Source organism: Moschus berezovskii, chromosome 8 (genome assembly GCF_049115385.1).
Source record: "Moschus berezovskii isolate FMDL1 chromosome 8, NW_MosBer_1.0, whole genome shotgun sequence".
Classification (NCBI taxonomy): Eukaryota; Metazoa; Chordata; class Mammalia; order Artiodactyla; family Moschidae; genus Moschus; species Moschus berezovskii.
Window position 1 is genome coordinate 93,568,414 of NC_142467.1, and position 27,945 is coordinate 93,596,358.

A 27,945-nucleotide genomic window follows, 5' to 3' on the forward strand; every position below is an offset into this window, starting at 1 on the left:
ATCTTCGCTAATCTCAGCTATATACAGTTCTTCTGATGTCTTCCACCACCTTCCCTTCCAGTCCCGTGTTCATCCATTCAGTTGCCCAAATCAGACATCAGGTAATGACTTGTACCTCCTTTCCGCTACCCAGCTGTCTCTCTGCCCTGATCAGACCATTCCACCAGTCTTCTCTCTGGTGTGCCCAGCTTCAGGTTCTCCCCTCCAGTTGATCCCTTACAAGGCTGCCAGAAAGATGCTTCTATAACATAATTCAGATGATATCATTCCCCTGGCCTATTCTAAGGCCAGTAGTTTTGGCCTTAGAAAACTTCTAAGGACTTCTTGACATGGCCTACAAAGCTTGTAAAATTTGGCCCGATCACCTTTTCTGACTTCTATAACCCATGATCCTTTTTGCCTATGGGCTTTGCTAACATTATTCCTCTCTTGCTCATTTCCCCCCAGTCTTTCCTCCCATCCCTTGTACATAAAAGAACTCTATTTGTAATGTCACCTCCTCCAGGAAGGCTTCTCAGATTCATACATGCTTACTGCTATTGATTTTTTTTTCATCAGCTGTTTTTTGTTGAATGAATCGAAAGTTAAGAATGAATCAAAATGAGTAAATGAATCCAAAAAGAAGAACAGGGTTGGGGCCAGTTGCACAATGGATAACAAGTCTGACTACAAATTGTAAGAACAATAAAGTGAAAGGAGCTAAAGTGCTTGCAACTTCAGTGTTGAAATCTCTGACAGAGTTGAGCGATTTTGTATAGCAGAGGATTGCTGAAAGTTTACAAGTGCCTCTACAGAAGGTACTGGACTAGATCAGATGATTGCTTTAAAATATGCATGTCCCAACCTCTTTCCCTAAGATCCTGATGGGGCTATTATGAATAGTGTGAAAAACCTCCCATGTGATTTTGATGGGTGCCCTGAATGGTGATCCACCAGCCTAAATAATTTCAGGTGACAAAATCTCAGAGCAAGAAAGGAAAATATCCTAAAGGTTTAGACAAGGAAACTGAGACCTTGAGTAAGACATGACTTGCCCAAAGAGATGTCCTATTTTTCTACATTATTTTCAACTAACCCTACTGATGTAATTATCCAATCTACAAGATAAATAGAATTCTGAAATTGGACTAAATTAATTATTTGCTTCTCACTTTGCTTTGCTTGAGAGAGTAAATTGGTGCTGAAGAAAACCTGTTCTAAGGCTCGAAGACTGACTCTGAAGGTATCTGTTCCACGTGAAGCTTTTAACTGACGTGATCACACAGTTCAATCAAATGATATTTGTGTATTCACTCAAGTATTTATTGGGTACCTACTAATGAATAAGTCACCAGTAGGTCCTGCAGATACTGTGATAAATGATTCCTGTCCTCATGGAGCTGACGATAAAAACAGAAATGAATTCACTAGCCAAGAACATGCTAATAAGCAAACACAAGCTGTAACTGTTCCAAGAAAAAGAACAGTGTTGTAGCAACTTCATCTTGGGGGCTGGGGAAGAAAGGCTCCCCTGGGATTTCAATCTAAGACCTGAAACTTAGGTATAAATCAACTAGGGAAGGAGCTATGGAAAGTGTTTCAGGCGAAGAAACAGCATGTGCAAAACCCTGAGGATTAAACAAGAAATATCTATTTCATTCATTTCCTCTGAATATATATATCGCATCTCAAATACTTTTGAAGCGATGCCCAAAGTTTATTTTGCTTTTATTGCTTATATAAATTATAATTTTAATTACTGTGGCTATATCCAACCTATGTGCAATTAGGATAAAAAAATTAGTCTTCAGCAAAATCGCAGTTTCAGGCTGTCACCTGCGCACTGCGTAACGCGTTTCGTCGTGACGTAGGAGCCTGGCCGTCCCGCCTCCCACAGACAGATCGCACGGGTCCAGCCAATCATTGTGTCGAACACTCAACTTGACATCACCCATCACCAATCGCAGGACACCCACTGCCCGTCAATGACAGGCCACCGTGAGGAAGCTCCGCCCTCCGCTGGAATATCAATAGGGGAGCCAAGGAAGGAATGGAAGCCTCGTTTCTCGCGATGATGCTCCCGGCGCTCCCCTCTTCCCGAGTAGGACCGTCACGTGACGCGGCATCACCCAATCGCCGTGTGGGCCGCGGGGGTCGCCGCGGTTCCCGCCAAATACGAGCGCGGCGGCCGCGGCAGCAGCGGCGCGGGCGGGAGGGCGAGCAGCAGCGGCCGCCTGAGCGGAGCCCGCTCCTCCGCCGCCTGAGGGGAACTCGAGACGTCGCCCGCGCAATGCTGGAGGAGCCGGAGTGTGGGGCGCCGGGCGCCCGGGGAGAGGCTGCAGGTCGGTTCCAGCCCGCGCTGAGGGACTGGGGGGTCGCGGCGCGCGGCCTGTGTGGGCCGAAGCGGCGGTTGGGGGCGGACTGACCTCCTGGCCTGGGCCCACTGCTCTGCATCTGGCGTTCGGTCCCTGGGGCCGTTAGAACCCCGGGGAAGGGCCTTGCGACCCGAAGGGCATCCCTTTGACGTTATTGTTGCAGCCGCGACCATTTTTTTTCCGGCGCTTTTACGTCAGTTCGACCTTCCAGAGCGCTTTGCGGTGACGGGTGTGTGTGTAGCCCGGAGGGGAAACTGAGACCCAAAGAGGCGAAAGGGCCGGAATTGTTGGTTACCGAGTGCGTTTGTGTCCCCCGGACAAGTTGGACCCTGCAGCGGCGCTATGGCCGGATGGGGAAACTGAGATCCGGGGTCGGGGTACCGGAACAGCTCCGTCTAAGGGTCAGGGCCAACCCAGGTAAGAGGCCCGGGTGGTAGGGTTCCCGGGTTCTTGATGCTGCGGGATATGCAGGAATACCTATCTTTTTCCTTCCTGTGTCTTGTGAGGAGGCTTTCTGGCGCCTGGCAGGCCCCTTACATGGGATGGCGAACTGAGGAGGACCAGACGGCTTGTCTCCCCTGCTCCACTCCCATTTTGCCGCCAGGACTTGGCGCAGTGCTTGACACATAGTAGGTGCCCAGTAATTAAGTGTCGGTAGGGACATCCGCTAATCTAGTTCAGCATTTCTCAGCCTCAGCACTGTTGACACTGGGGGCCATCCTGTGCACTGTAGCAGCACCTCTGTCCTCCATCCATAAGATCTCAGTAGCAAGCCCTTCTTCTCATCTGGGACAACCAAAAATGTATCCACTGTCAAGGTGCCCCCTAGTTGAGAAGCACTGCTAATTGTTTCCAGACTTTGGGATTTCAAAGAGACAGAGAATTCATATAAAGTTGGGGCTGATTGTCATGGATAGTCATTGGACCCAGTATGGATGTTTAAGAAATTTACAAAGCACCTTCTGTTATTATGACCAGGCTATCCTAAAAGGGGAGGATGTTTTAGTGCCAGATAAAATTAGGAGGGATATACTCTCAGAATAAAAAGAAGTGGTAAGTTTGTACAGAAATGTTTGTTAATTGCACATATACCTTTGAATAGAATGAGTCCCTTGATGGGATCCCTCTGTTCTGCTTGCATCAAAGCTGGTGACTCAGGGCCATGCCAATAAATCCTTGTGATTGTCTGAAAATTAAGTGGCTAAAGATTGTGTATCCTTCAACGGGGGTGGGGGGTCGGGGAGGAGTTCATGATTTTAATAGCTGAAAACTTGGGAATAGTACTATCTTGAAATGGGAAGAAAGGAAATGTCTTCTGGGTACCTTTCTTGAATTTCTAGTTTGGAAGCGGGTAGAGTAGGTTCATCTATAGGCAGTTGAGTTTTTTTAGAAAGCCAGGATCTGATTTTTTAAAATATTCACTCGTAGGTATCTTAAAAAGAGAATGCAGATTAGACAAAATAACTAGACTTTTCCAAGCCAGATCTAGCAGATGTCAGCTTCTCAACTTACTCTAGCCATTTGAAGATATTTATTCAAGGACTTAGTTCTTTTTATGGTCATTTCTGTACCAGTTTTGATACTGTTATGCCTTTTATTTTTTGCGTATTTCTTTCCCCGCTGTGCAGGAAAATATCCTTCCTTATAATTTCTTGACTGTGCTTCAGCTCCAACTTGGCAGGCTTGAGATGCTTTAAATTGTATCACCTTTTATAAACCCTATTTTAAGAGAAAATAAGCCCTATACCAATTGTACAGAAGTGTTGGTGGGGAGGGGTTGGATTGGAGAAGAATGTTTGGGCTCCTATTATGGTAAAATCAGCTGATACAATGTTTTCTCTCATCTCTAGTTTCCTTACTTGATTTCCTACTACCTGCCAGGCCCTGAGCCCATGTGTGGAACAAGTCTGTGTACTGTCACAAAGCTGGTGTTCTGATGGGGGGAGAGACAGAAACACAAAAGTCTCAGGTGTGCTAAGTGCTCAAGGGAAATAAAACAAGATGTGACAGCATTCAGGGTAGAATTTCTCAGCCTGCTGATAGTTGAGGTCAGATGATTCTCTGTGGTGGGGAGCTGTCCTGCACAATGTGAGGTATTTAGCAGTGTTCCTGTCCCTTTTACCCACTTGATGCTGGTAACACCCTCTCTCCAGTCATGACAACCAAAAATGTCTTTTGTTGTTGTTCAGTTGTGTCTGACTCTTTGTGACCCCATGGACTGTAGCCTGCCAGGCTCCTCTGTCCATGGAATTTCCCGGGCAAAAATACTGGAGTAGGTTGTCATTTCCTTCTCCAGGGGATCTTCCTGACCCAGGGATCGAACCTGTGTCCCCTGCTTTGGCAGGCAAATTCTTTACCACTGAGCCACCAGGGAAGCCCAAGGATGGGGGTGGGAGTACCCAAATCAGCCCCACTGGACAACCACTTTGTATAGTAGGTACTGTATTTTCTGCTCTGTTGTTTCCAGCACTTAATAACATATCCTTTGACGTTCATTCACAGCCATGGATTGCAAAGACAGGCCAGCTTTTCCAGTCAAGAAGTTAATACAAGGTAACTCTGGGAATGGGTTAAATATTTGTTCCTAGTTTGTGTCTTTCATTGTTTTCTCAATTATTATATTTTTCATTTCCCTTGAGCAGAGGCAGGCCATCTCCTGGGGTCCTCATCAGAAACATCAAGGGGGTGGAGGGGAGAAGACAGTTGCATCTTACATTTGGAATCTGGGAAACCCATTTCACTGCCTGCCGTTCCCAGGACCAAATGCAGAGATTACTGCTTTTACAGCAGGATTCCAGCATATTGACTTTGTAATATTTTTTCTCATGGAGGAAAAATATACTGTATCTTCTATATACTGTAGAGCAGGGGTACCCAACCCCTGGGATCTAGTGCCTGATGATCTGAGATGGAACTGATGTAATAATGATAAAGTGCATAATAAATGTAACTGTCCCCCCCACCCTCACTCCTTGGCAAAACTATCTTCCACGCAACCTGGCCCTGGTGCCAAAAAGGCTGGGGACCACGGCTGGAGAGAGTTTCACAGGCATCCTAGCCTCTGCTCCCAAGTTGTCAAAGCCAGTAGCATCTCTTGATGTTGCCAGATGTCCCCTGGCAGGCACAGCTGTCCCTGGTTGAACACCTTTTTACAGGAAGTGTCTCAAAATCCTTTCATGCAAAAGGGAGGAATGAATTTACCCTTAGGTCAGATTAGTGGCTGGACTATATAAAAAGGATGGCTTTTGGTTTTCAAACCTTGGTTATCTGGTTCCCCGGTAGCAGCTGGCCTTCTGTCATGACTGACAGCAAGATTGGTGTTGGTAGGAGTTGTATGAAGGACAGCCGCCTTCCAAGGTTAAAGGATTAGGGGCAAACCGTAGAATCTAAGGGCATGATCATCTTATAAACTAAGCCAGAACAGGTTTATGTATTTGGTCTACATTAGAAAGTAGTTAATAAGATGTTTGGGTGTTTGAGTACAGGCAGACTCTGTAGGAAAGTTTTTCCATTTGTTTTTTTGTTTTTGTGTTTTTGTTCATTTGTTTTTGCTTTAAATTAGGTTGTTGGAAAAGTCCATAATGAAAAGACTTGTTTAGTCACTAAATCGTGTCCAGCTCTTTGCAACCCTATGGACTGCAGCATGCCTGGCTTCCCTGTCCTTCATTGTCTCCTGGAGTTTGCTCAAATTCATATCCAGTGAAAAGATAATCCCTTTTTAAACTTTAGATATCCTCCCCACCCCCAAGTACATCAAGGTTGTTCATTTTTTGAGAACATGGAATGTTAAAATATTGATTGTCACTCTCACACTATCACTTAAAAGAGGTCCTCCTTCTCTTCTGGTTTCAGCCCGACTGCCATTCAAGCGCCTGAATCTTGTCCCCAAGGAGAAAATTGACGATGGCTTGGACGACACAGGGGGCTCTCGGGGTGGCCCTGTGCAGACTCAAATCCATGACTTAGAAACCTCTTTGGACCACTTGGAGAACTGTCACATGGGTTCTGACATAGATTTTAGGCCAAAACTTGTCAATGGGAAGGGACCCTTAGATAACTTTTTAAGAAGTCAAGTTGAAACCAGTATTGGCCAGGCTGTGGTCATAATCGATTTGACAGAGGACTCGAGCGACCCCCCGGACAACATGGTGGGCCACAGTAAACTGAATTCTGCAGCCTCCCCCACTCAGAAGAGCATAAATGGAGTCCCAGACAAAGCTGGAGACGAACGGGGGCTGCCAAAGGCCGGTCAGAAGGACGAGCTGGCGAGTCCCGAAGAGGCCCTTTCAGAAGTTCCGTGCAAGACAGAGGCAGGGGGTGCTGACTCAGGGGGTGCAGACAGGAGGGGACTCGCACAGAGGGGCTCACCCCAAAACTGTCCCGAGCTGACTGGTGGCCTGAGCATGTGCTCTGAGAAGGACTGGGAAGGCTGGAGCAAAGCTGGGGGCATCCTGTTCAAGGGGAAGATGCCCGTGGTCATCTTGCAGGATATCCTGGCCCCCAGACTGCCAGCCAGTTCTCCTCCCGCCACTCCTCCCGGCCAGGCTGTGCCTTCTGAGAGCGAGACACCGGAGTCCAGCCCAGAAGAGGACTTGGCACTGAGCCACTCGTCCTTGAGCTCGTCCTCTCCCACCAGCTCCCCCGAGGGGCAGTCTGTGCCCACAAAGCTGCATACAAGCCCCAACCCCAGCCCCGCCTCCATACCCATCTGCAGAGTGAGTACCTCCCCCAAGTCAGTGCTGCCTGAACCTAGAGGCTTCCATCCATTCCCTCACTCTTCACCCAGGGATCCTGTGTTGCCCAGCTGGCTAGTGGCTGAGTGAGTGCGGCCACAGATGATCTCCTGTGACCTGGGCAGGTCCAGTGCAGAATTCTTTCTGATATCGAGAGCCACTGGATTGTTCATTTTTGTGCATACTGTGATGTGTACCAGTGTGTGTGTCCGTGCCTTCCTGGTAGTCTTGTTCACACTTAAATAATGGTGCTGGTCACCTTAGCTACAGTGGTGACTAATGGCTGTGGTCCTCAAGTTAGCCTTTATATATATATAGATATATTTTTTAGATGTTTATTTGGTTGCACTGGGTTTTAGTTGCAGCATGTAGGGTCTTTGATCTTTGTTGTGGCATGCAGGATCTGTAGTTGCAGCACGTGAACTCTTAGTTGCGGGATGTGGGATCTAGTTCCCTGACCAGAGATCAAACCCGGGTCCTCATGCATTGGGAGCGCAGAGTCTCGGCCCCTGGACCACCAGGGAAGTTCTTCAAGTCAGCCTTTAGCTTCAGCTCCAGGCACTCCTCCTATTCCAGCACAAGAGTCATACAGTCATTGCTGGTAATCACTCTTATCTCTCAAGGAGATTGGAGAATGGGGCTTCCTCTTTAGGTTCACAAAATATCAATCAAGTCCAGGGTCATCTTTTTTTCTTCTGAGTTTCTAGATGTGTCAGACTGAAATACTTGGCTTTTAAACTCCCATCTGAGCCATCATCCAGACTCTCAGAACCTGAGTCTGGGTCCCATGCCATCAGCCATCTTGTTCTATTTTGACCCTCCAGTCTCACAGAATCCTTGCTGCTTCTGCTTTGTAGAACTACTTTGTCACATGACTGGTGACAGCCAGTGAGCCTGGAGAACAGGACATGTACACATTTTCATTTTCCTTCATAACTTTGTTTTTTAAGTTTGTTTTTATGCCCATAGTCAGGTCCCAGAACTGGGAGGCCATGCTGCTGGGGCTTGTCGCAAAGCAACGGTACTTCCTGTGCATCAGCCTAAATGCTGAGTACATGAACCAGGTGTGCTGAGTTTACCAAATCCTGCCTCTGAGACCCCGATCTGACTCCATACACAGGCTTGGGGTTTTAGATGTTCTAGAAGACAGTGTTATCACTCAGCTTTGCAAACAGTTCACGCTGCACGCGGTGAGGCCTTCAACCCTCCCTGCCAGCCTGTGGCACAGAATTACCCCAGTCACCCACAGCATGGGGTAGAGCCCCCTGATACTGGGTGACACCACAAGCGTGAGAGTGAAATGGAGTGAGCACCAGGAGATGCCCAATGGCCTCATACACTCAGTTTCTGGTTTATCTCCTCACTTTCAGGAATGCTGGATTTCCTGAGTGGTTGATTTTTGTGGTTGGTACCTAACATTAACAGCTTTCCCTGCTGTGGACCCAGGTTCTTCCTGACCCCTGTTACTGTGGGGAATTATTTTCTTTTTCCATTTTCTCTCTGCCTTCTCTTCTCCAGATTGTAGGCAGAAGCTCGCTGAAGGCTTGCCGATTATTTCTTATTCCCGTGTCATGTGTGTGGTTTTTATTTGGCTCAGTTTATCCTGGAATTGTTTATCATAAATCTGCATTGGGAACCCCCAAACATTAGCTGGTGCATGCATGTCTGGCTGAGGGGGAGATCCAGCTCGTTTAAATGCAGATCATGCCGTCCCTTCATCTAGAGAGCCTGACTTTGAAAAAACACTTAGGAACAACTTTTCTAGATAACACCAGGTCTCTTGACTAGCCAAAGCGTGGCTGTTTGGCCTCAGAGCTTTTACCACCTGGGATAGAGCTGTTTCTCCAGTTTGTTTGCAGAGACATGTGTGATTAGTCCAGGTTATTGATGACTCAGATGTTTGTTCCCTCGAGGACTGTGGATACAGTGGTGTTACTGGAATCTATGCCTTGCCTCTGTACAGTTGCTGGAACCCTTTAAATTATATTAAACTATGGTAATTTAAATTATACAAGCATTAAATGCTCTGTTTTTGAAACAGTATCCGTGCGCCGTCACAGCCCCTTTTGGCGTGTTCCTGCCCCCGGGCTGCCGCTCTAGTGCCTCACACTGCTCTGTGGTGTGTGTGCGCATCCCTGGGAACAGACAGTATCAGTTTGTTACCTTACGTGAGCCACGGACTGTCAGTATGTTTCTTTTTTATTCCAGGGTATGTTTAACTGTATTTTACACCGGGATGGGAAGATGTATATCTTTTTAACTGCTATACTGTATGCAGATGGTGTGATGGTGTGGATAAACTGCAGTTTCCACAGTCATTCTCGTTGACATATTTTTTTTTTTTAAAGTATTTACCTGACCACACTGGGTCTTAGTTGCAGCCCGATGGATTTTCCAGTTATCTTCATTGTGGCATGTGGGATCTTTAGTTGTGGCATGAGAATGCTTAGTTTGCACCATGCGGGATCTGACCAGGGATCAAATCCCAGGCTCCCTATACTTGGAGCCCTGAGTCTTAGCCACTGGACCAGCAGGGGAGTCCCAACAGATATTTCTATCGTCTCTTGACTCTCAGCCTTGATGGATGATAATTGTCCTGAGCTTCCCTGGGTGGTTGTTCAGCAGAAGTACAGGCTCACAGCACTGGTCATATCAGTGTCTGCATGCTGACAGTCCCCAACGCCTGGGGCACTTAGAGTTATGTCTCCCCTCCGCTTGCTCTCCCTCCTTTGCTGTCACGGTACTAGCTGCTGTGAGGCCTCCCTCTCCTCACCTTGCTGCTCCTCCCACCTGCTCTGGGCTTAGAAGTTAGACCTCCTTCTGTATCACACCAGACCGAGGGGGCTCTGGAGTTCTCCCAAATAAAGTGCAGGAATTTTACTGTACAGATGTGGTTATATATGTCTTGACTCTTGGGTAGTTGATGTATCTGTTTTAACCTCATACTAGAATCCTGGGTCTTATTTTTGGTAGCTGAGTTCTGATAGGGCTTCCCTGGTGTCTCAAGGAGGTAAAAGAACCCACCTGCCAATGCAGGAGACACAGGTTCAATACCTGGGTCGGAAAGATCCCCTGGAGAAGGGAATGGCTACCCACTCCAGTATTCTTGCCTGGAGAATTCCATGGATGGAGGAGCCTGGCGGGCTACAGTCCATGGGCTTGCAAAGATTTGGACATGACCGAGTTGCTAAACAGTAACACTTTTCAGGTAAGTAAATGTGTGGCCTGTATTTTGAAAGAGTTCTATAAATACTTAGGCCAAATGTCAAGAAGATAAAATTACAGCTGTTCAGTAAGCATATTAAAAAGCAGAGATATTACTTTGCCAACCAAGGTCTGTCTAGTCAAGGCTATGGTTTTTCCCGTGGTCATGTATGGATGTGAGAGTTGGACTGTGAAGAAAGCTGATCACCGAAGAATTGATGCTTTTGAACTGTGGTGCTGGAGAAGACTCTTGAGAGTCCCTTGGACTGCAAGGAGATCCAACCAGTCCAATCTAAAGGAGATCAATCCTGGGTGTTCATTGGAAGGACTGATGCTAAAGCTGAAACTGCAATACTTTGGCCACCTCATGCTACGAGTTGACTCACTGGAAAAGACTCTGATGCTAGGAAGGATTGGGGGCGGGAAGAGAAGGGGACGACAGAGAATGAGATAGCTGGATGGCATCACTGACTCGATGGGCATGAGTTTGATTGAACTCCGGGAGTTGGTGATGGACAGGGAGGCCTGGTGTGCTGTGATTCATGGGGTCGCAAAGAGTCGGACACGACTGAGCAACTGAACTGAACTGAAGGTTTATCTAAATGTCTGGTAAGCAGAAGAGATAATAGTTTTAAGTTAAATTGCAGTAGCTGTGATTGTTGGGTATCATGATGCCAGCTCCTGGTAGTCATGTGAACTCTTTTATTCCTGGACTCACAACACAGGGTAAGATTTGGAAGGGGCCTGATTCTGCAGCTGAATCTCAGCAAGTATGGGCGAGACCAAACACGTCTTCCTCCACAAACACCCTGGTACAGCAGGGTGTGTCGGTCACATTTGGTACTGTATTCTTTGAATACAAAGGACAGTGACAGATAAAGCACCTTCCAAACCCTGCTACCTAGTCCTTTGTTGTGGGGGTGAAGTCCGCAGGTTTGATAGGCAGAGTGGATGCTGGAGAAGTGGATGCTTTTTCTTAAGCACTTGGTTAGACAGCTTTCGTGTTTCTGTGGGCACCTGGCTTAGAGACACAGGGTTGAGCACTCTGCCAGTCACATGGCTTTCACATGACCAGGCTCAGCCCTCTCCTGAGGGAAGTCTTGGTCCAGAAAAGACTCAGTGTGTCCCGAGTAAGAAAGGTGACTTATCTGTATGTGTTAATCTGTAGGAAGTCTTAGGGCCAGGCTTTCCTGCCCTAAGAGAGAAAGCACTGTTTTCATGTAGTTTTGTCAGTATGTCAGACAGTTTTGAGAGAGATGGGGCCATTTTGCCAGTATGGTGAGGAAGCCCAGCCATGAGTCTTGGTCTGTCCTTGCAGCCCAGGCACAGTATGCAGCAGGGCAATTGAGAACCCTGTGCTCTAGAACATAGGGGCTCTGGACCGGATCACCACTTCTGGCCAGCTGACTCTATCCTGGACGTTCACGCTATGTTCTAAGAGGCAAAGCCTCACTGGGCAAGGAGTACAAGTTTGTGGCCCACAGGAATCCAAGCCCACACACGTCTTCCTTGAGTCACATGGTATTGATTTGTAAATGACAGGCAAACCTCTGAGCTAGTGCAGATCTGGTTCCAGATTCCCCTGCAATAAAGTGCGTGTCACAGTAAAGCAAGTCACGTGGCTCTGTTGGTTGCCCAGTGCATGTAAAAGTTACGTTCACACTATGCTGTGTGCAGTAGCATTATATCTTTAAAAAGTACATACCTTAATTAAAAAAATATTTAATTGTGAAACTTCCCTGATGATGCAGTGGTGAAGACTCTGCTCTCCCACTGCAGCGGAAGTGGGTTCAATCCCTGGTCAGGGAACCAGAATCCCACATGCAGCTGCACAGCATGGCCGAAAAAAGAAAAACTTGACTGCAAAAACTGCCATTGTCTGAGCCCTCAGCAAGTCATGGTCTTTGCAATAGTAACATCGAGGATCACTGACCACTGATCAGCATACCACGTATAAGAATGAAAACTTTTGAAACTTGAGGATTACCAACACGTGACGCAGAGACACAAAGGGAGCAAATGCTGTTGGGAATATGGTGAATGGTGTTGATAAGACTTGCCCAATGCAGAGTTGCCACAAACCTTCAATTTTTTTTTTTAAACATGTTATCTTAGAAGCGAAAGCAAGCAAGGTGTGCCTGGAGTCATAGAAAACCTCCACTGTCAGCCTTCTTGGGGAAGAGTAGAAGGGGCAGCCGTGCAGGGCTGCGTGTCTGCAGGACTCAGGATTCGGCTTCCACAGTTGCTTATAGGCCTGCTGCTCTGTGTCTCCCCAGTGCCAAAGCCCCGCCTGTGGCTCTTGATACCAAACTTGGCCTCCATTTTTGGTCATTTGCCTTCCGGCCTCCCTTAATATCTCCATGTGCTTTCATTGGAGCTTATGACCCAGCCAAGACCTTCTGGTTCTGTTTGCTGGAACTGTCACCCAGAAAGGTTTTCATTGTTGTTTTGCAAAGTGTTGCCCCCCACCCCCAGACCTTCCCCCAAGGACAGTTGAGTGTGTTAAACATGTTAAAGTGATTGAAACAGCCCGTGTTCTCATTTCAGTGTCTTTCCTTTCAGATAACTAAGAAACTGGTCAGAGGCTCTGCAGAGAAGAACAAGATGAAACTGCAAAGGGTAAGGTTTGTCCCCTGAAGTAGCAAGTTCCCCAGCTGCACTCTGCACAGTAAATGGGCAGCAAAGCCCTTTGCATGGCTCTGACCCAGTTTTCACTTTCCCCTGCTCGTCCTGGGCAGCATTTTGGTTCTTGCTTCATTTTACATAACTGGGCCTCATGTTTGTAGCTTGCATCACTCTGAGCTTTGCTGAATCCTGAGGTTTCGCCTGTGGTCTTTTTTTAAGCTTTTATTTGAATCAGTATTGTCATAGTAGTTAGGCATCCCCATTGTAGGGTTTTCTTTGTCTTTTTTTCTGTTTTTTGGCTGAGCCACTTGGCATGTGGGATCTTAGTTGCTTGAACGGGGATTGAATCCATGCCCCCTGCAGTGGAAGCTTGGAGTCTTAGCCATTGGACCACCAGGGAAGTCCCCCCCATTGTAATTTAAAATTGCCTTAAAAAGAACCCAATTCCTCTTCCTGCACCCCATTCTCCTACAGGTAGATCGAAGTCACACCCCTTCTGAGGGCCCTTAAACCAGATGGGTGATTACTGTAAAGGGGTTCCCTGCTGAGTCTTCTTTTATCTGGGGGGTCACGTTGTTTCACACAGCAGTGCAGGGGGCCTTCTTTCTTACCAAGTGAATTGCAAAGGTCATGTACTCCTCCCCTGTCAGCACCAGCTCAGGGAAGGGGCACCCGTGATGGTGGACTGTGTGCTCATCAGGTGCTTCTTGTGCTGTCTGCCTTATGGCCGCATTCAATTTTTGTGTTTCAGGTTTGATGGCTTTAATGTTTTTTAAGTCTTTATTGAATTTGTTACAGTATTGGTTTTATGTTTCGGGGTTTGTTTTTTTTTCTGGCCGCAGAGGCATGTGGGATCTTAGCTCCCCAACCAGGGATTGAACCTTCACCCCCTTGGATTGGAAGCAAAGTCTTAACCACTGGACCACCAGGGAAGTGCTCCTGATGTCTTTTTGAAAGTTTATCTCATTCTTTGTTGGAATTTCAGAACTAGGCACCTGCTTGGCAGGTGTGGCTGAAGAGGTCTGATTTATCCCTGATTCCAGAAGCCTCCTATCCTCGCAGTTAGCAGGGAGGAGACCCCGCCCTCCTCACCACTCTACAATTGCTGCTGGTTTCCTCACCCTGTTACTTGATCAGTTACTCAAGCCCCTGCTCCAAGTGTCCCATGAGGACATTTGGCAAGGACATTCTCAGGTCTCTGTCAGCGTGCCTCCAAGGCTTTTGTGTAGGGAGCAAAGGTTGATCAGGGCAGGGTGTTCTCTAGGGACAAAGGCACAATCATAGACCCAGATGGAGAGCTGAGCTGTTGGGCTTCTGCCAAAGGTGGGAAGCCTATGATGGTTCTTGTCCTGGAGAATTACCCAGTGCTGTGAGAAGGTAGGGCTTCCTCAGTGGCTTAGTGGACAAAGAATCTGCCTGCAGTGCAGGAGGAGACACAGGAGTTGCGTGCTTAATCCTTGGATTGGGAAGATCCCTTGGAGAAAGGAGTGGCAACCCACTCCAGTATTCTTGCCTGGAGAATCCCATGGTCGAAGGAACCTGGTGGCCTACCGTCCAGAGGGTCGCAAAGCCTCCAACATGACTGACCATGTTAGAGGTACCACCCCTTCTGTCTGAGAGCTGAAACTTGTTCAGTGTGAATGCCACGCTATATAATAACTCAGTACTCCAGGCCACATACAAATTCTTGGGAATGAGGAACTGATAAAATGAGATGTTCATGCTTCAGAAAAACCACTGGTTTCCTCCTGCTGGTGATGAGGCCCAGGCCTTGTCATGGATATCATAATGTCTTTTCTTACCTTCTGACCTTCTTCTCAGATCCTGAAAAATGTTTATTTGGTTTTTTGAGAAATGGTTTTTAAAAAAAAGGTTTTCTTTTGAGAAATGGCTTTACGGATTGAAAAGGTTTTTTTGCTTATGTTTTTTAATGTGTTCTTATCTGTTTCCCACTGTTTTAAAACTTGTCAGCTTTCCCAGCCTTGCCTCATCCTGCTCTCCCATTTCAAGAGAAATAAAATAAACCCTGTTGTCTAGAAGAGTTTTAGAGGGAATGGAAAGAAAATGTCTTTTGGCTGTGGCATGCCAGGTCTTAGTTCCTTGACCAGGGATGGAACCTGTGCCCCCTGCAGTGAAAGTGCAGAGTACTAACCACTGAGCCGCCAGGGAAGCCCCAGGAAAATGTTTTTGTTTTGAGGGCAGGGAGGCAAAACCTACAGGTGTTTTAAATGTGTTTTTATTTTACCACGCTTTTCTGAGCAAATAAATGTTACTCTGACCCAACAGCGGGTATTGCATGTAGGCATCCGAGAAGGGCTTCATTTTTTTTAATTAAGTAAAAGTTGACCCTCATTCCACACTTGAAAATGGTGTCTTAAACACATCTTATTGTTAATCGCTCAGGAGGCCCTGTGGCAGCTGGCCAATCCTCGTGGCCTTTCTCAGGGCGGAAGGAGATGTGGTGGACCAGATATTCCCTTCTCTGTGCGTGTGCTGGCCAGCGGGCCTCTCACCTCCCCGTCCACCTGCACACAGCCTGCCCTCCCCGGCGTCCACCCGCGGGGCTGAGCTGTGTGCCGTCTCTGTGCAGGATAAGGAGCGTCTGTGGAGGCAGCTGAAGCTCCGGGCTGAGAAGGAGGAGAAGGAGAAGCTGAGGGAGGAGGCCAAGAGGGCCAAGGAGGAGGCCAGGAAGAAGAGGGAGGAGGAGAAGGAGCTGAAGGAGAAGGAGCGGCGGGAGAAGCGAGAGAAGGATGAGAAGGAGAAGGCGGAGAAGCAGCGGCTCAAGGAGGAGAGACGCAAGGAGCGCCAGGAGGCTTTGGAGTGAGTGCCCTGCCCCCTCCATCTGGGGTCCCACACCCTCTGCCCAGTCCCACTGTCACCTTATCCCACCCCCCTCCACGGGCGTCAGCTCAGACCTGGGCTAGTAGGTGTCACTGAGTGTCATGTCTCATAGGGCGAAGCTGGAGGAGAAGCGGAAAAAGGAAGAGGAGAAACGGTTGAGAGAAGAAGAAAAGGTAGAATGTGTTTCTAGATCGCGCACCTTCCTGTGTGTTTGAGAAGCAGGGCTTCTGCCTGATTGCTGCTGGATATTGCATGTCCTCCCTGAGGTGGTGGGGGGGGGTGGGCAGGACTGACACTCCTGTAACTAGGCCGGTTTGGGTGCTGGCCCAGCCCTGTCCAGCTGGCTGTCTCCTCCTCTGGTCCCTCTGCCTACAGGAGCAGCTCTAACCTTCAGAGTTGCCTGGTACCCATTTGTGGGTTTGGCTAACTCGCATTAATTAATGCTTTCATCGTAAAAATGCTTGGAATTCAGTTACGGGACCTTTGCATGCTTAAAGTTCTCTATTTCTTTCTCACCCTCATCTTCTCTTGCATTGCAGCGCATTAAAGCTGAGAAGGCGGAAATCACCAGGTTCTTTCAGAAACCAAAGACCCCACAGGCCCCCAAGGTGAGCAACCCGCTTCCTCTGGCTTTAATTTTGGTCCCTGTCAGGCTGTTACTGTTTGAAAAATAAAGAGGCATCTTCTGACCCGCTGGCTCTGCTTTCATTGAGAGGGACGTCCGCTGGCCTTGGGAGCTTTGATTTCCAATAGAATCTGGAGGTTCAGTTCTTAGCATCCACTGTGCGCTCAGAAAGGCAAAAAGTGGCACGTTTGCTCAAACTACCGAGTGTTTATACAGGTTGTGCTGGGATCCAGTCTTCATCCTCAGGGGATGTCTGCTCAAGATAAGATTTACGCAGAATTGAGCGTAAAACAACCCATGGGGTTCATTCAGCACAGGATTCTGCTTCCTGTCACCTTCTAGATCAGGCTCTGCCTGTGAAAACCACAAACCTGTCCCCACACTCCTCCATGCTCCAGAGGTGCAAGCGTGTCCTTCCAAGTCTTTCACTGAGCATTTCCCTCCCTCCTATTATTATGTATTCATGTCGCTAACAAATTATGAATTTATTGTCTACTGTTTTGCTGAGTTGTATCTTGGATTCTTGCCACATTGGCCCTTGGTCATTCTTTTTCATTGCTGCAGTACCGTGTCATGATGTGGGTGCATCATACTTTGTACCCCCTTGCCATTGATTTCCACCGCCACCTCCCAACAGTGCTTGGGTGTCTCACACTTCTCTGGACCTGACTGATGGGTGAAGAAAAACTGTGTTATTTCTCTTTATGTTTCTCCATGATTCTTGGTGCAGTTGAACATCTCTTTGTGTTTATCATTTTATTTCTTTTTCTGCCAATTCCTGTTTTTTGTCAGGTTATTGCAGGATTGACTTTCTTCTGATCTCTGGTTCTTTATATTATCTTGGTTTTTGTTCTTGGTGAGGTGTCTCCTTTGACACTGGGTCCCATGTCCACTGGCTCCTCTTTAATCATCTGCTATGCAGGTCCGTCACATGGTAGGCACAGTGGTGCCATCACATCCCTTCTGCGTTTCAGACCCTGGCCGGTTCCTGTGGGAAGTTTGCCCCTTTCGAAATCAAAGAGCACATGGTCCTCGCCCCTCAGTGCCGGGCTGCCTTTGATCAAGACCTCTGTGACCAGCTTGACCAGCTCCTCCAGCAGCAGAGCAGCGAGCTCTCCTTCCTGCAAGATCTGAAAAGCCGGCGGCCACTCAAGTCTGGGCCCACTGTGGTATCTAACCGGAACACAGACCTCTCTAACAGGTTAGTTCCAAGGGAAGCTGCTGATTGCCCTTGGTGAAGTCAGAGAGTCCTGAGTGGCCAAGCAGAGCCCTGGTCATTGCTGAGTCCCTTGGCCTTGACCGGTCAGCTCCCTCCCTGGCCTCAGGCCCCAGATTCCACTGCTCCATCAGCTCTCTCCTAGCTTCACCTCCTAAGTCGTTCAGGTGAGGTGGCCTTGCAGAAAGTCCAGGCTCTGGAGTGCAGGCTGCCTCTCCTGGGTCCCCAGACTCACCCCCCAGGATGGAGCTGACGTCTAGACCACTTGCCTGGAGGGCTGCTCCCCAGCTCTTGCCAGTGTACTTGTTTTCACATGCCCACTTCTGTACATGCTGTGGCGCAGCAGCTTCTGTCTGGTTCCTCTCTGGTTCCTCTCTCCTTCTCACGCTGTGTCCCTGGAGTAAACATCGGCCTGCTTTAGGGCTGCCCGTCTCTAGTGCCCACGGCCTGCCACCCCGGGAGGAAGGATGTTGTGGTGGGTGAGCGCACCATGGAGGGGCCTTCTAAGCCACGCTTTGTCTCCAGCGATGTGGTGATTGTGGAGAGCAGCAAAGTGGACAGCGTTTCTGAGCGGAGAAAGTTTGGCAGGATGAAGCTCCTGCAGTTCTCTGAGAACCACCGGCCAGCATACTGGGGCACGTGGAACAAGAAGACGACAGTCATCCGCCCAAGGGACCCCTGGGCCCAGGACAGGGTGAGTGTGTGGGCACTGCTCCGACCCCTGCGTATCCTTCTCAGTGTGGCCTTCTCCCATGACCCTGGGGCTCCACAGAGTTCTAGCTTTTTAGCTCTGCCATTCCGTCGCGACCCTGGAGACGACAGTGACTGCTGTGTGTGTGCCTTCAGGACCTCCTTGACTACGAGGTGGACAGTGACGAGGAGTGGGAAGAGGAGGAGCCGGGAGAGTCCCTCTCCCACAGCGAAGGGGTGAGCATGGCAGGGGCCTACAGGTTCTGGCTGAGGGCTCCCTCAGACAGCATTTCAACACCAGATTTGTAGCTATTTGTGGAAAACCTTGTTTGGTGACACCTGCCTGGTAGTGGACAGGCAGCGCCCAGATAATTCTGGGTGGGCCTGCCTGTCTCCTGCCACACCCGCTGCCTTACTCTGGGCCCCACTTATCTGTGTTCTGCCTGGCCCTCCACCCCCACCAGAGTATAGTGGGCTAGTTAATGGGATCCTGGCTGATCCTCAGGGTGTCCGTAGGAATGACACTTGAAGCACTGGAAGGCTGTTTCCTTTTTACGTGTTCACAGGTGAATTGTAAGTAAAGCACATACTGTTTCCACACGCAATCACTGTGCTTTCTTCTCTTGAGGACGATGACGATGACATGGGAGAGGATGAGGACGAGGACGATGGTTTCTTCGTGCCCCACGGGTACCTGTCTGAGGATGAAGGAGTGACCGAGGTGAGGGGTGAATGGGAGGTGATCGGGCCAGACCTTGGTGGCTGCTGACCTGAGGGCGGTTGCGTAGGTCCTGGCCCACCGTGCAGCCTATTCCTTGTGGACTTAGCTCCTCAGAGGCTCAGCCTCACCCCCCAGCTTTCTCAGTTCTGCTGGATGGTGGGACACTTGAGGGAGCCATTTCCAGAGCTCTGAAGGCCTGCCGGGTCGTGGGGAGACTGGCAGGTGTGACCCGATTCAGAGTCACACTTGGGGACCTTTTGTCCTTCATATATTTCCAACCAGCAAGGCAGATGGGTCTTGTCAGGCCCACAGCGTATCTGGCTTAGACAGTGGCATCATTCTGAGGTGGGAGAGGTCCGGCATGGTGATTTCAGCTTCAGGATCACATGTTTAGCAGAAAATACAGAGTGGTGCTAAGAGGTCTGCTGAAGAGGTAATAAAAATAAGTACGTGTGTCTCTCCAGTGAGGGCTGGAAAGGCCAGTGCACCTGAGATACTCGAGGGTGAAGTTGCCAGTTATTCAGTCTAAAAACACTCGCCTGTGTTATCACCAATCAGATGCCATCCACACCCAGTCAGGTGCCATCCACAGGCCTGAGTCTGTGAAAAGCTCTGCCCTCCTCCCATATGCTCTCTCACCCTCCCAGAGGAGGGAGCAGGGTACTGGGGAGCAGGGCTCCTGAGCGAGCGTCTGCTCTCTAACTTGCCAGGAGTGTGCTGACCCAGAAAATCACAAGGTGCGCCAGAAACTGAAGGCCAAGGAGTGGGATGAGTTTCTGGCCAAGGGAAAGAGGTTCCGCATTCTCCAGCCCGTGAAGATCGGCTGCATCTGGGCGGCCGACAAGGACAGCGGTGCTGACCTGAAGGTGCTGCAACAGTTCACAGCCTGCCTGCTGGAGACTGTGCCCCCCGAGGAGGAGCAGACACCCAAGGCCTCAAAGAGAGAGAAGAGGGACCAGCAGAGTGAGCACCAGCTCTGGGCGGGGGTGGAGCGGGAGACTCCCTCTGAGGGTGGCCAGGTAACTCACAAGTTCTTCAAAGAAACAGCCAGAGCCAGTGCTTGCTGAGGAGGTGTCCTTTCTGTGACACTCATGAGAGCCACAGGGTGGCTGCTTCAGTCCTCCTGTTTCACTGATGGTCATACACATTCTTAGCTCTTCAGAGCAGGGAGGGCCATTCAGAATGGGTGCATGAGGGCAGTTACTACGGAAGCAGATGCAGGAGGTGAGGACTGACAGTTTATTCCAACCAGTCCCGCCTTGTGAAGTGTGGGCCTCCCAGAGTCTCTCCTGGAGCAGTTCCTGTGTTTAAATCCACCCCTAAGCAGCCACCTGCGCTAAACCTGTGGTTGTGGTGGTGATTTTGCGATGTAAGTCAAATCACTGCTGTGTGTCAGTTACCTCTCAGTAAGCCAGGAGGAAGACAAGGCCACCCAAAGCAGACTGTGTCTCAGCCTCCCGGGGGCCATGTTCATTCCATCTCCCCCTGCCCCCTCTCCCCGCCAGTCCTGGCCCAGCTGCTCCCGCTGCTGCACGGGAATGTGAATGGGAGCAAGGTGATCATTCGGGAGTTCCAGGAGTGCTGCCGCCGAGGACTGCTCAGCAGGGACGCCGGCAGCCCAGAGCACAGTGCCGCCAGCCCCCCGAGCCCCGGCCCTGCCCGCCCGCAGACCCCTACCGCCGGCGAGGACACGGCCGTGCCCTCCAAGGCCAGGCTCAAGCGGATTATTTCTGAGAACTCGGTGTATGAGAAGAGGCCCGACTTCAGGATGTGCTGGTACGTCCACCCACAGGTGCTGAAGAGCTTCGCCCAGGAGCACCTGCCTGTGCCCTGCCAGTGGAGTTATGTCACCACGGTGCCCTCGGCCACCAGGGAGGACAGTGGCAGCATCCCCGCCCCAGGGCCTGGCCAAGGTTTGCCCATCTCGCTCAAGAGGAAGTCGGCGGGCAGTATGTGCATCACTCAGTACATGAAAAAGCGCCGGCACGACGGGCAGGTGAGACCCCACGCGGCTTGTAGTTTGTAGCAACCTTCCTTTTAGGGTGTGTTTAGATTTATAACAAAACTGACGTGACAGAACTGACCAAAATAGAGGCGTGGGTTTAGAGGTTTCCCCAGCACAGCAAAGCCTGCGTGGCTGTCACAGCTGATGAACCTATGTGTATGCACCCCTTTCACCCAGACTGCAAGGTTTACTGAGTGCACTCTTGCTGCTGTGCGTCCTGTGGGTTTGAACAGACGTATGATGACGTGTGTGGTGTCACAGTGTCACACAGAGCTATGTCACTGCCGTCACACCCATGGGCTGCCTGTTGGTCCTTCCCTCCCTCTACCCTGGGCCACCACTGGGCCTACTGCTTTCACTGGATTTTTTCAGTTAATTGTGTGCCTTTACGCTTTCTTCCTGTCTTTTCATGGTTTGACAGCTCATTTCTTTTCAGTGCTGAATAATGTTCCGTGCAGCAGCTTCTGTTTAGTTAGTTTTCGTGTTCATTTAACACAGCTACTAAGCGCTTACTCCATGACAGGTACCCTGCTAGGCCTTGTAGACAGTGGTGAGCAAAACGCCATCAAAGGGGAGACAGACTGGAGTCCATGGTGGAAGCAGCCATGTAACTGGATCCTGACGGCACATGGAGGAGGAAGCGTGTGGACCCATATAGATAGGCCACCTATAGGGAGGGCCTCGCCTGTCCTGGAGGCAGGTGGGCTTCCTGAGAGTCGCTGGTCCCCAGAACGAAGGCTCCTGCGCTGCCTGGACACACGGAGGCTGGGTCCCCGCCGCAGCCTTGGTCCGTGTTTGATGTTTGTTTCTGTTACTGGCATGGGAAGGTGATGTGTTTATTGTCTCCTGGCTACTCTCACCGGAAGCCTGGTCTTGATTGTGGGCACCAGTCCTCACTGAGGCCAGTGTCTCATGTGGCTGAAGATCTCGGAGACTCGAGTTTATGAGGGTGGGATGGGTGTGGTGAGAGCTGGTCTCTCACTCACATCTGGGCTCTCCTAGGGTGCTGTCACTCCAGGAGGTACTGCTAGAGGCTGGGGGTGAGGGAGAAAAAAGGGAGCCCGCGTGTGCTCCCCATCCCCCACCCCTGCTCCTGCCACATGTGTGGGGGAGGATGGGCAGGGGTTTGGCTCCTGGAGTGACACCTGCACACAGATGAGGTCTTGAGTGCGACGGAAGTCTTCTTCCTGAATTATCACAGCAAGAGGGAGCCTAGGATAGTCCTGTGCAGTCATGGCTGCTGTTCCTGCCACTCCCCACCCCATCCCTGTCAGCCGTGGACACGGCTCGATACAGTAGCGCCCACCTGGTTAGGAGTCAGGGACCCAGCCCCACAGACAGTTCCCTCCTTGGGCCTGGACCCAGAACAGGCGCTCATGTGTTCAAGCTGTGCTGAGTTGCAGAACTCCTTATGGTCAACGTCATCGTTAGCCAGACGGTCTCAGAAGACTGCACCTGTGGGTGCTCAGGTTGAAACCAGCTGGGGAGCCAGTGTGAATGTGGCCAGGACTGGAAGGACCCTTTCGTGTCCTAATCCAGGCAGGGTTTGCGGGCTGCTGCCCTCATCAGCCCTCCACAGCCCCTTGCTGAGTCCCCTCTGCTCTTCTTCCCCTCCGACGGCATCCACTCAAGTGCTCACAGTCTTCGTTTCTATGTGGAGAAGATGGGTTAACCCTTATCACCTGTTTCCTCTTGCACTTGATGTGGGTCTCTGCCCTTGGTGCTTTGTTGTTTACTGAGAAAAAGTGCTCCCCGATAAACTGGGGGCCCCTCTCCCCAGGTAAGAGGGGTTGGTCTGTGAGAGTCAGTGACATGGGGCATTTCACCTGATGACACCCATGAATAGCAGTCAGTGTTATTCAGCTTCTCCCCGTTCACGGCCTCAAAGGGGCTCTGAGGTGTGGCAGGATCTCACAGAGGGCCACACATACGGTGGTTCTGGGCGTGCTGGCCCCAGTGGTCCTGATTCAGTGGGTCTGAGAGTAGCTGCTAATGTTTGTACTTTAAAAGCCCTGTTTTGGAGCTTCCCTGGCAGTCCAGTAGCTAAGACTCCAAGCTTCCAATGCAGGAGGCGAGGGTTCAGTCCCTAGTCAGGAACTAGATCCCATATCCTCGCTTGTAACAGCACTTGGTCCCCTGGGACCATGTAGGCCTCAGGGACCGTAAACACATGGAAGTTTGTCTGCAGCAACAGGATGTCCTGAGCTGGTGAGCACTGTGGTCTAGGGCCAGGCTCCTCCTGTCTCCTGCTGCTCGTGCCTGTTTGTGGCCTTGTCTTTGTGGTCACAGAACAGCTGCTGCACTGCCAGCCAGTGATGAGGATGGCCAAGTCTACCTGGGGAGGAGTCCCGTTTACCTGGAAGGAGGAGCAGACTCCACCTGTGTCTTTCTGACTGGAATGCTCTGACCCAGCCACCCAGCTGAAAAGAGAGGCTGGGGCTGTGAGACCTTGACCACCTCCAGCAGAATCCTGGTGGTTTGGGACCGGCAGGCTGGAAGAGAGCTCTGGGCATGCACTGAGCAGGGCCTGCAAGGCAGAACACGGGAGCTGGGGAGACTTCCTGAAGGCCGGGTTGGTGGCCTGGGAAAATGTGGATAGTGTGTATGAATATTTTAGATCGGGTTGGGATTTTTAATTTATGAAAATTTTAGAAGCTTTTCATTTTGAGTTCCAACTAGTATTATACTTTATGGGTTTACACAGTACCGTGATCAAGTGACATGAGCCGGCTGTTAGGGGCCACTTCTGCCCCAAAGTGTGAGTGAGTGAGTGGGTCTATGTGTCCATCCCCCCGGCAACTCAGCTCTTCTGCCTTGTTCTGTTTTTGCATGGACAGGGGCTCCGTCTGTCCTTCCCAGCCTCAGTGCTTGGTGGTGGTGACATGTCTTCCTAACTCCCAAGGCTGCATGGCCGGCTGTGTGCCCTCTGCGATAGTGACAGCAGCATGTCGGGCTGTCCCCTGGCTGCAGGTGCCAACAACCCTCGGCCCAGCACGTGGGACCCCATCCTGGAGCCTCACCTTGGAGGCTTGAGACCCGTCATGTGCCTGTGGGGCTGTGGGCTGCTGTTCCTCCCATGGAGGGCTTGTGGGCCCAGAGCAGTCCTCATCCGTCTACACTTGGCTCCCTGTGTGGAGGCCCAGAACTGAGGAGGCTAGAAGGAGACCCGCCTGTCCCCTTGCTCACCAGACCCAAGCCTGCGTGGCTGGGGGGTGGAGAGTGCACTGTCTGTGCTTCTGAAGCAGGTGCCTGGAAGCTGCCCTGCACCTACCAGCAGCGCCCATGCCCATGGAGCCCTCCTGGAGCTTCTGTACTAGAACTGAGGGGTCTGTGAACATAAGCTGTCTACCAGCCAGGCTGGGACCGCGGGCACAGCGGACGGCCTCGCTGTACTGTCGTCCCTTTTCCAGGCAGACTCACAGAGTAGAAGGGCTCTAGGAGGGTGTTGAGCCCCTTGGAAGGGAGCCCAGCTCCACTGCCTCTGCCAGCTCTTGTGCATGTGGTGTTTCGGATCGGTCCTGTTGCTTCTCGTTCTGTGTCTCTGTCCCCTCTGGTGGAAGGCAGTGAGAACAGCCCACCCCTCCTGACCCCCATTCTCGGGGCGCTGGTGGCATCCACGTGGGCAGAACTGGGCACAGTGGGCAGTGGAGGAAAGAGTTCACAAGTGTTGGGCGGAGGGACCAAGCTATTGGGCAGAGAAGAAAACACTGACCAACTAACTTCTTAGCCACCTACTTATTCCAGCAGGTAATAATTCAGAGAAAGCATGTGCTTTGTCCATCTCCTTTTCAAATCAAAGCAGAGGACCCCCCCCAAATTCTAATTTGCAAACAATAATGCATTATTTTTATAAGAAGGTAAATAATTAGTTCATTTGAGAGTACTCCTAAGGTTTTCTTTGATCGTAACTCTTGAAACACTAAGACTTCCCTGACTCAGACCTTAAAGAGTCTGTCTGCAATGCAGGACACCTGCGTTCAATCCCTTTGTGGGAAAGACACCCTGGAGGAGGGCATGACTGCCCACTCTAGTATTCTTCCCTAGAGAATCCCATGGACAAAGGAGCCTGGTGGGCTCCAGTCCATAGGGTCTCAAAGAGTCGGACACTACTGAGCAACTAACACTTTGACTTTCATCAGACTCTTCAGATAGTGTCTCCTGGATGGGCAGAGAGGGATCAGGTATGCAGCAGTGGGTGGCAGGGGGGTCACACCAACCCTGTCTGCTGCTGCTGACACAGTGTGCCTTGTCTGTTCAGGTTGGCACTGGAGACCTGGATGGCTTCCAGGCGGACACAGAGGAGGAGGACGACGAGGAAGGCGACTGTGTGATCATGGACATCTCTGATGTTGGGGGTGAGCAGAGTACCACACCCTCTTTTCCTTCAAACCAGCCGGGAAAGGAAGGGGCAGTTAGTCACCCCCCAGCTCGCATCCTGTGAGTGATGGGGACTGAGGAAGAGGTCCTGAAAGGCGCCAGGCAGGCTGGTGTGATGGCGGTGTGGGTCTCGGGTCTCCTGCCCTAGTTTGAAAGCTACATTCAGGAAACCAGAGACCCGAGGGTTGGTGAGGAGCTGTGTCAGGGAGCGGGGGTGTAGGGCCTCTGAACCAGACTTCCCCAGGGCAGGGAGCCAGAGGCCAGCCAGCCTGAGGCCAGCCACTGAGCCTTGCTGTCCACTTTCCTCATCTTTACCACGGGAGGGTCAAGTGCAAAGCCTGCTGGACAGGGCTGCAGAAGCACACAGGCTCAGGATGAACACAGCCAAAGCCCCAGTGAGAAGGCGATGGCTTGCCTGCCCTCCCCCAGAGTGGACCCAAGGCTGAAGCCCCTCCTTCTCTTGCCTTGCAGACATCCAGGCCCCATGCGGAACCACTTCTGGAGCTAGGGGTTCAGTGGGGATGGACACCAGTGAGAGCCTCGTGGCCCCCAGCTCACTTGGCCTGTCCTGAGTGCCCAAGTGGCCCGTGTATGTATGTAGAATGGTTAGGGTATTCTCGACGCCTCTCAGATACTTGAAAGTCCTGACTCCTGTGTAAAGAGCACTTTGTCCTGCTTGGCAGACCTCCCTGGAGGTTTGGAAAGTTTTATATAGGATACTTGGTTAGTTCTTTTTGATATTTGTAAAAAAATTTCCCCCCAAAGCTGCATATTAATCTGCCATTTAATAAAGCATTATTGTGATGTGACGACCTGCATGGGGAGGGCCTAGTCGTGCCCCATGGACCCTGGGCAGGCGCAGTAACGAGATGCTTGTGAATGAATTGAAGCCCCTCGGATGCGGCGCGGCACCCGGACCTGACATGGACCTGTATAAACTATCGTCCAGCCCGACCTGGCGTGTCTGTCGTCTCTTCCAACACATGGTGTCTATGCCTGGTGTGTCCACTGCCCTGGGTCCGAGGCCAGCGCTCTGCTGTCCAATGTCCGTCCTGCAGTTCCCCATGCGTGGACCTGTGGCCTTTGTTTAAAGTTCAACGCTTCATACAAGCTGTGTCCCATCTCTTTGTTGGGAGGTCCTTGGCCTCCCTGCTTACCTCATTCAGGGCTGGGGATCCTCGGCAGGTGCTTGTGCTGGTTAACCCCTCCTGCCCCTTGGCAGGTGGGCAGAGGGTGTTCCCAACCTCGGGAGTGCTGAAGCTAGGAATTGTGGAGCCAGGCGCTGCACCTACTGGACCCTGGAGCGGCCCTAGGACAGGGCTGTGACGGGCCCAGCAGAGGCATCTGAGCATGTACCGATGGCCTGGGGCAGCGAGGTTCTGGCAGAATTCCGACTGTTGGAACCAGGCTGCAGTCCTGCTGGCCCTTCACAGCACGTTGTTTTGTTGGAAGAAGAGTCAGCTGGCATCTCAGCGTGAGCACCTGTTCAGACTGTGGATGCCTCACTCCTGAAGTGGGGCAACATGACCCTGCCCTTGGGGGCCACACCATCTGCTGGCTAAGACCCTCCCAGGCCCGCCTCTCCTGGCAGCACCCTGATCCTCCTGGAGGGGGTCTCTCCTCAGCTTCGCGGGGGTGGGGTGCGGACCCTGGCCCCACTGGGAATAAGTGCTACAGGTTGCTGGCACAGGGGTGAGGCGTGGGTGCAGCTCCCATCTGTGGGTGTGGCCACCAGCCACAATCATGGTTACGTGTCTTTAACCTTGCTAGTTGCCACGTGACGATTTACTGTCTACCCACTAGCAGGTTCTGGGGATCAGGCAGCCAAGGAGGGTGGGCCCAGGTCCTGCCCCCATGTGAGGACAGCTGCAGGCTGCCTAAGTGTGAGGCACAGCTTGTGTGGGAGCTACTCAGTGGCTCTGGGTTACAGGAAATTTTTGTGTCTAATCACAATCAGGGGTCTGGAAGCTCTCACCTCACAGTGGCCAGACAGTCAGTCACCACTGGCCTCCATGAAGGTGGGGTCCAGACAGGGCAGGTACTGTACCCTTCAGACCTCTGTTTCCCTGTCTCTGTTAGATCCCCGTGGCTGCTGTGACAAAGTGCCCCACGTTGTTCTTAACAGTTCTAGGGGCAGAAGCCTCATGAGGGCCTCGCTGGGTTTAATTGAGGGGTGGGATGGTTTCTTCTGGAATGGGAGAACCCCATTTCATTCTTCCAGAAGAACCCCATTCTTTTGGAAAGGGGAACCCCATTTCTGTGCTTTTTCCAGCTGTTAGAAGCCCCTCCTCCATCTTCAAGACCTGCAGCGTCACATCTCCCGTCTTTACTTCCTTCCACATGTTAGAGCTCCCGTGGGGACACTTGGGCTTACTGCATAACCTAGGACAGTCCTCTAGTTCGTCCTTACCCACACCCCAAACCCCTCTGGCACATAATGTCATGTGTTCATGGGCTCTGGCCCCAGGAGCCCTCAGCAGGGCTGGCTCGTAGGCAGTGGGGACAACACAGGAAAGCATGGGAAGTGAAGAGCTTGCCTCGGACACAAGGGGCT

The 27,945-nt window shown here is 50.9% G+C and overlaps 1 protein-coding gene across 3 annotated transcripts; it reads left to right on the plus strand.

Moving 5' to 3' along the window:
* The first annotated feature begins 2,010 nt into the window (after positions 1-2,010).
* CHAF1A (chromatin assembly factor 1 subunit A) lies at positions 2,011-26,495 on the plus strand. 3 transcript variants are annotated; one of them, XM_088838898.1, is made up of 17 exons: positions 2,192-2,321; positions 2,518-2,771; positions 4,205-4,323; positions 4,857-4,907; positions 6,207-7,069; positions 12,854-12,910; positions 15,507-15,736; positions 15,870-15,930; positions 16,297-16,365; positions 17,357-17,583; positions 18,124-18,292; positions 18,445-18,525; positions 18,917-19,009; positions 19,720-19,972; positions 20,515-21,005; positions 25,273-25,369; positions 25,863-26,494. In XM_088838898.1, exons 4-17 carry the CDS (start codon positions 4,859-4,861, stop codon positions 25,961-25,963), a joined length of 2,841 nt encoding a protein of 946 aa, XP_088695024.1. In that variant the 5' UTR covers positions 2,192-2,321; positions 2,518-2,771; positions 4,205-4,323; positions 4,857-4,858; the 3' UTR covers positions 25,964-26,494. The 3 variants fall into 3 exon arrangements, with proteins under 3 accessions (XP_055285963.2, XP_088695024.1, XP_055285961.2); XM_055429986.2 differs by lacking the exon at positions 4,205-4,323; XM_055429988.2 differs by lacking the exons at positions 2,518-2,771; positions 4,205-4,323 and having other exon boundaries at positions 2,011-2,321; positions 25,863-26,495.
* Positions 26,496-27,945: the final 1,450 nt, after the last annotated feature.